Source organism: Cuculus canorus, chromosome 1, assembly GCF_017976375.1.
Source record: "Cuculus canorus isolate bCucCan1 chromosome 1, bCucCan1.pri, whole genome shotgun sequence".
NCBI classification, from domain to species: Eukaryota; Metazoa; Chordata; class Aves; order Cuculiformes; family Cuculidae; genus Cuculus; species Cuculus canorus.
In genome coordinates, this window is record NC_071401.1 from 83,796,821 (window position 1) to 83,804,381 (window position 7,561).

A 7,561-nucleotide genomic window follows, 5' to 3' on the forward strand; every position below is an offset into this window, starting at 1 on the left:
GAAAGGTTATCGCATATCATTAAAGTTTAGATTTAATGTTGGGGGAAGCTAGGCACTCTGTTAGTGGGACGGCTGGAGCCTGAATTGAAGCTGTACGCAGGCCTGTATTTTTATTCCCGACTTTCAGCCTGGTTTATTGTTTGCCTCGTTGTTCTCATGATTAATGTGCCTTCCTGCTCTTTTCACATGTGCCAGCTGTTTCTCTGCGTTGATACTTTTCACTTTGGTTCCTCCTGGGCTCTAGGAAGCTTTAGACTATTTTAGCCTAGTTTTGAGCTACAAGGATGGCATTTTCCACGGTTCCTTGGAATAAAGAGCATGGTTTTGCTGATGTGAGCAGTGGCAAGTGAACTCGCTTTCTGTATCGTTTATATTGAAAATGCATGAACAAGTTAGTGCTGAATTTGTGGCAAAGTGGGTATGATGTTTTTATGGGTCTGGTTATTATCATTTTCAAGGTTTGTTTAATTAAACTCTATATCTAAATAATTTCAGGATCATTAAATGTGTTTATGCTGTAGTGACTTCAGCCTGTTAATGAGCAGATTCTTAATCAGTTTTTTATTGTATTGGTGGTGTATTTCAAAAAAATTTCCAATTCTGCTAATAGAAAATGTCATTACTGTCTGGGTAATGGTGAGAATGCTGTAATCTTCAACCAGGCATCTTCCTCTGTTTGCGTACTGCCCACACCTGGCAATATAAATACCCAAAACTGAATATGACAGCAGAATATGTACCTTCTTCACAAGGATGCATGAAAGGTGCTTACCAAAGTGCTTTTAATCAACGTATTCAGTTACTCAAACTGGTGTCATTAATTTAAATTTTAATTTAATTTTTAAAGATTTGATGGCAGCACGCAGAGGAACTGAGTTCAGTGGAACTTTGTGAATAACATGGAAGACTTAAGCAGGTGGCAATTGCTCAGTAAAACATTACTGTTTGTGTCGGATCCAGTAGTTAATCTGCTGAGCTCATCTTGAAACATCTGAGGCTCTGCAAAAATATTTGTGAATCCTCAAGAAGGAGGAATTCGCAACCCAAAAAAATTCTAAGAGCTGTTTCTGTTAGCCTGCCTCCCTTCCCTGCCACCTCCTCGTGTAGCAGTCCTTGACTTGGCTGCTGAGATGAAGGTGTGTCTTCATCTCAGTCACATTGCAGAAATGAGTCATCGCAAAAGTGAGTCATTTCTTCGCTGGCACAGGTGGACCCAGTGCGTCCCTGTCCTCAAAACCCTTCTCTTAAACTCAGCTGTTTTAGAGACTGACTTGTGCCTGCATGGGAGGGGATGAGAACTCCTCTGTTACGTGTTCAGAGTGTGAGGAGGGTAGTACCAAGGTTGTGAAGGTGACAGGAAGAAATGAGACAACAGACATGCTCTCGTCATTCTGCTTGACCTGGAGCCTCCAGCCATAACATGGGGGGAAACTGTGTGGGAGGGCACCTCATTTTGCAATATGCCCTTCTTGTGTGCTCAGTAATGCAGACTATCCAGAGCTGCCTGTTCCAAGGTGTAACTGCAGAAACAAGCTTCCAGGTAGGAGCTGGTGTTTCTAGAACAGTTTCTAGTTGGTTGGGAGGGAAGAGTACAACTGCACCAAATCTGCATCAAGTTGACATGGATGTATATCAGTGGAATATTTTGCTCTTTTAGTCTTTGTCCACAGCCTTTGTAAAGCAAAAGTGAGACAGCTATCCAAACAAAATCCCTGGATTTTTTTGGGGGGTGACCTAAAATTTAAGAATAACAACAGCAATTAGAATAAAACAGTTTGAGCTTTGCTGCTGAAACAGGTACAAACTCCTGCGTGTGCACGTGAGTTTGCACACACACAAATGCACAAGTGAGTAAATGTCTTGCACTCCAAACGTTTCTTCACAGGTATTATTGACCAAGCATTTGGGAATGGCTCTCTTCATTCGTGTGTCAGGTGAACCTGACATCTCCTGGTTGAGTTACTGGGCATCTTCTCTCCGTTTTAGGGCAGGGTAGCATGCAATTTCCCTTGTTTGTGCTGCTGCCCTTTTCCTTCCAATGCCTCTGTAGCACTGAGCATCACGATTCCCATCCTGCACCCAGGGTGCATGTGAGAAAGCACAAGACAGGTAATAAGTCTGTCCCAGGTTGTGCCAGTGCCAGTATGAGCAGAGCAGGAACGAGAGAAGGGGAATGTGGTTTCCTTCACTTTTGAAGCCAGACTTGGGCAGAATCTCTCTGTGCTTCAAGCCCCTGGAGACTCTGCATAGTTCTCACAAAGTTAAGGCACCTGTTTATTTTAAATGAGATCCTTTCAGAGCCAGCCTTGCTATCGTTTATTTTCTCTGCTGTGACGTAGTGAACCCCCATTTCACTCCAGTTAGATTACGTGACTGGGCAAGCAGTGCTTCTTGCCAGCTCCTGATAGGAGCTGCTGCACCCATACCAGTGCTGCTGAGGGAGCTTCAGCTTCGCCACCATGTGCTGGTTCGACATGGCCTCTATCTGGCTGGTACAGCGCTGTGGATGGGGAGACAGGGGAAGAAGTTGGAAGAACTTGCCATAAACGTCATCTTTGCAAGCTACAACGTTCACCTGGTTTTACAATACTGCAATTCACAGTAGTAGTGAAAGCAAAAGTTCCAGGAGTTTTGTGGTCATTTAATCCTTCTCTGTGTTTTTTTTTTCCTTTGTTCTTTAGAGTATCTGAAGAAGCAGCCACTCAGGAGGGAAGTCTCTGAGGCCTACAAAAGACTGAAGAGCACCGTAGACAAATGTTTGTCCATGAGTGGATACTCAGAAGTGAACCTTGGCAAACTCTTTACCATCAGTATAGGAAGATCTGTGGTAGAGTCCAATAATGAAAAACAGTGATCGATTAAAAAATGGAGGGAGGCGAGAGGCTAGTTCCTCGTTTAACAATAATGATCTCTTAAGCAGTCCTCTGTGTGACTCTGTATGCACAATGATGTTTTAATAATATAGTCTTCTTGGAGGAAAAGCAGAAGATGAAAATGAGATGTGTGATTCACATGGACGTGAAGTATTTGAGGTGTTTTTATCTTCTGTCCTTTTCTACTTCAAGAAGCCAGGGTTATTAAAATATGCAGTAGTTGATTTTTGCAATATATTTTGTTGTGTATTTAGACCTATGAGAGAAAAGGGGGTGGGGGAATTGCTGCTTTAATTGGATAATTCCCAGTGAGAGTTGCTGGAATGTAAGTGATCCTAGACTTTGCTCCAGGGTATTTAGTAGAGGTGCTCTCAGGAAGAGAGGTTAGTAGAGGTCTCAGTAGGAGCACTAATGTTTTGCCTTTTCACAGTTTATCTCCTTCCTGATCATAAACATACCAATTAAAAACAATACTAAACCTAAATGCCTTTAAATGTCCTAATACCTCCCGAACAGAGGTAGAGGCACTGTACTTTCACATTTATTGAAGGTAAAGAACACTGAAAATTGGAGGTGCTAAAAATAGGGACCATATTTTTTGTCATTCTGTGCGCCTTTAAGCATAGTATTTTGCCATGTTGGAAATTTCTTATGTGGATGTAAAGACATGCACACGTACAAAGCTTGTTTCACACGTACACAGAATATAAATGTGTCTCGCTCATTTCTTTCCGTGCAAAGTATTTGAAAGTAAGCAATCAATTGGGAAAAATATGTTTGGGGTAGCATTGTAAGCAATAACAGGGGAAGGGAAAGTGGTGAATCCTGTTGCTGTTCTGTAATAATTACTGTATTGGAGGTTTTAAAGGTTTTATAAACAAATTGTGTTTTTCATTCACTTGTAATAAAATGACAAGCAGGTATGACAAGAAAAGAGCGTAAATTTGGGTACTTGCTTTTGTACACAAAATATTGTTGTACTCATGTTTGCCGTTAAGTTTGCGCTGTGATATATTAATGTAAGGTTATAAAAATTTTCTTTTAAATCTTCAACAGTATAAAATGTAAAGTTTTCTTAACACTTGAAGGAAATAAAATAAAGTTTTCTAGTAAAAGAGAATGTGATTTGATCATCATCTGACTGATGAAAATGCTCACTGCAAGGTCGTATTGCTCTAGACTTCTAGTTTTGCATCACCGCTTGTGTGTCCATTTTTAGGACAGCCAGCCATTAACAAAGGGAGCTTGCAGGAAAAGTAAGGGCATCAGTATGAACATGTCGAGCACCAGAGGGATACGCGTGTCTGTTTGTGTGAGAGTATTTTATTACTTTCATTTGTCCCTAAGTGGCATTGGAAGATGCTGCGTGTCAGCGTGGGTAATGTCTGTTTGAATGTGCCTAAATACACAGTCATCTTCTGAGCAACTTCTTGGGGGCTAAACCCTTTCAGTTTTACTCACATTGAGTCGTACACGGTACGTGAGAAATCGAACCTACTCAGTCCCTGGGTTTGTGTTGGTGTTGTCCCACCCCTGGTGAGCTATCGTTCCTTCCCAACGTGTTTTGTTGGGTTATTGTAAAAGAGACTTTATGTGGAGGCTTGTCTTGGAGAGAAGGTGTTGCTGCCTAGATGACACATTAATGTTGCAGCTCTTTGAAAGATCCTGGCTTCCTGTGATTTCACACAGGGCTTTGGGGTTGGTTTTTTTTCACGTTTTTCGTGTCCAACCCAGTTAGGAATATGGAGATATTACTGATACTAACCGGGTAGAATGCCTTAGGGAAGTGAAAAGTGTGACCTTCTCCTCCAAACATTAGGTATACAAATAAAATGGATAGATATGGCATAACCTGACCCCGTGGCACTTGTATGTATCTGTATAATTACAGCTGAAGAGCCTGTTAATTTGCAAGTTTAGGGATGTTTAGATTAAATGAGAGTGTTGTGGAATGATTGTGTAGGGCGCCGCGGCTTATAGTGGCCCTGCAAGGAGCTGGGGAGAAAGACAAGTCCCTGCGGAGGAGCCCACGGGAATGGCGAGGGGCAAAACCCTGGAGCCCCCCCCGCAGCCCCAGGCGGCCGCAGTCCGGGCAGGGATGGGAAGCCAGGGCTTTTACCCCAGATTAAGGCAATTTTTGATTCCTCTGAGCAGAGTTGGTCAGATGAGAGCTGAAGTCTTGGCAAGGAGTAAACTGGATTCGTTCCCCCTCCCCGGCTCTCTAATAAGCTCCGGGCACCGTGCCTGGGCTTGGCCCCGGGGAAAGGCTGACAGGAGCAAAATCGTCTCTATAGCGTTTAGTATTAAACGGAGCTGGTAAATGCAGCTCCGTCAATAATCTGGGGAGGACTGAAGTTCGGGAGTTCGCGTTTCGAGGCTCAAGTGGCTCAAATCGCCTTCCCTTCCTTCCCCTCCTCTCGTCCCTCGCTCCACACCCCCTTCCCTACCCCCACTCCCCCCCCCCCAACGCTGTTAAAGTTAAGGTTTGCCTTTATTTGTATTTATTTGCAGTTGGGGAAGAAGAGTGTTGATAAATGGAGACGGTCGCCAGGTTTCGCCGATGACATATGTGATATGAAAAACATTTCCCATCCGCAAACACGTTTGTAGCCGTGCCAAAAGCCCCTCTTTTCGCCGCCAAAGGCACCGAAGTGGGAGCACATCTTCCCTCCTCGCATCCTTCCCCCGTCCTCCGCAGAGCACCTTTAAACGTGCCTTAATTGAATAGTTCTCCCGCACCCTCCTTATAGCAGTTTAATAGATTAACTCATCTGTGCCAGCTTCAAATTTCAGATTAAAATTCCTTCATCCCGAAGGCAGCATTATCAGGTTGTTGGAGGCTGTTTTCAAACCTTGGTTTTGAATAGCTGCGGCTCTGCATTAATTTAACCACTAAGCTAATAAGTAGGTTTCGTTTTGTTATGCTAAGCTTTATTGCTTTTCTTTTGATCAGAATGGTGTTGTTGAGCAAAGCAGCAGACAAGGCATTCTTTGATGAGGGAATTAGCGCTCTATTCTTCCTCTATTATTCATAGCACAGTGGAATATGTAAGTACCTGAGGGTGTCAAAGGAGAGCAGGCTCTATTGCAAAGTGTTCGCCTTGTTTCTCTCAATAGCTGACTATGAGATGATAAACCGCTTAATACACTGCACTAATTGGATGAGAGCAAAAAGAGATGGGAATTAAGGCACGGCGAAAGGAGAAAGTGCTACCAGCCTTCATTCACTCTTTCACCACTTTAACAGCACCAAAGGAGGCACAAGCTTTCTATAAGCAGACTAGGGGTTTTGTGCGGAGATAAAATGAACCTGTTAGTGGATTCAAGTAATACACTAATTATTGCACAGTATAAATACCACTACTGGTTTTATAACACGGAGGTAAACTTCTTTTGAGAAGGTTATAGGATTGCTTGGCAGCAGTATAGATCCTAATAAGGGACCAGAGTAATAACCCCCTGGATTAACAAAATTGCTGCTTGCAGAAGTATGATTCGGGCTTTTACGAAGATTTCAGCGGAATGAATAAAAATGACTGAATGACATTTCTTAATGCGTAATGGCTTGATAATGATTCCCCTTTCTTTAAGGGGAAAAAAAAAAAAAAAAGAAAAAAAGAAATGTATATTTCAGGCTGCACCGTTAATAATGTCCAGGGAACAAGCCTTATTTTTCCCATAAATTTTTCTCGCTCCTATGGCGGGGTTTAGCATTTAAAAAATACATCTGAAGGCGGGGGGTGAAACGCTGTGGGTGGAAGGGGGGGGATCTGCGGGGAAGGGTCGCGTCCCCGTGGAACCCCCGGGCTGACGGGAAGGGCCCCCTCGGGGCGCTCAGGTGGCTGGAGGGGTGGTGGGGACGGTGGAGATGGAGGGGATGGAGGGGGTGGTCTTTTCCCCCGGTTCCCGGCCGTGGGGTTGCCGTTGTGGAGCGATGCCGTTATTAAACCGGATCCCCGCGGGATGACAATCCATCATCAATCCTGGGGGGCAAACCGGGACACGGGGAGCAGGGTTTTCCGCTGCCCCCCACGAGGGATGCGGTGGGAAACGCTTTTCTGCCCCGTGGAGGAGGCAGGAGAGGGAGCTGCGTCCAAAAAAAAAAACCAAGAAAAGAGAGTCCAAAGCAGGAGGGTCCAAAAAACAAGAAAGAAAACCGGAGCGGGAATAAATGAAGGGGAGTGAAGGGGGACCGCAGTTGATCCGCGGGAGAGGGTAGAGAGACAAAACAGGCGCGGAGAAACTTTCCTGCCTCCCGGGTGGAATGGAGGGGCACGGGGGCATTAACCAAGCGCTGCCCCAAATGCCTGTTTCTCTCCCTCACCTCTAGCTTTGGGCAGCGGCGGAGCCGGGGCCGCCGCGTCCCTCCCGAGGGCGCCGGGGCTGCGGGATCGCGGTGCGCACGGCGGAGCGGGGGCAGCCCCGGGGCACCCATCCCTCTCCTCGAATCCCCCCGCGAATGGGACCGACGGCGCCAGCGGCCCCCCGAGCTCCCGCAATGGCCCCCGCGAAGCCCCCCGAGCCCCCGGGGATGGGGGTCCCCGCGCCTCCCCCGGGGGCTCAGTCCCGGCCCCGAAAGACCGGGCTTTCTTCCCTTTTTTTTTTCTCTTTTGTTCCTTTTTTTTTTTTTTGTTAAACATATATTTTTGTTTATTTTCTGAACGTGGCACTTCTCCACCGAATAGCAA

The 7,561-nt window shown here is 45.3% G+C and overlaps 1 protein-coding gene across 1 annotated transcript in view; it reads left to right on the forward strand.

The window, feature by feature from the left end:
- POLA1 (DNA polymerase alpha 1, catalytic subunit) overlaps positions 1-3,960 on the forward strand; it is a 204,912-nt gene extending 200,952 nt beyond the window's left edge. Inside the window, exon 37 of the mRNA XM_054088003.1 lies at positions 2,682-3,960. Within this exon, the coding sequence (XP_053943978.1) occupies positions 2,682-2,854 (173 nt within the window). The 3' untranslated portion in view covers positions 2,855-3,960. The remainder of the gene's footprint in view (positions 1-2,681) is intronic.
- The last annotated feature ends 3,601 nt before the right edge of the window (positions 3,961-7,561 follow it).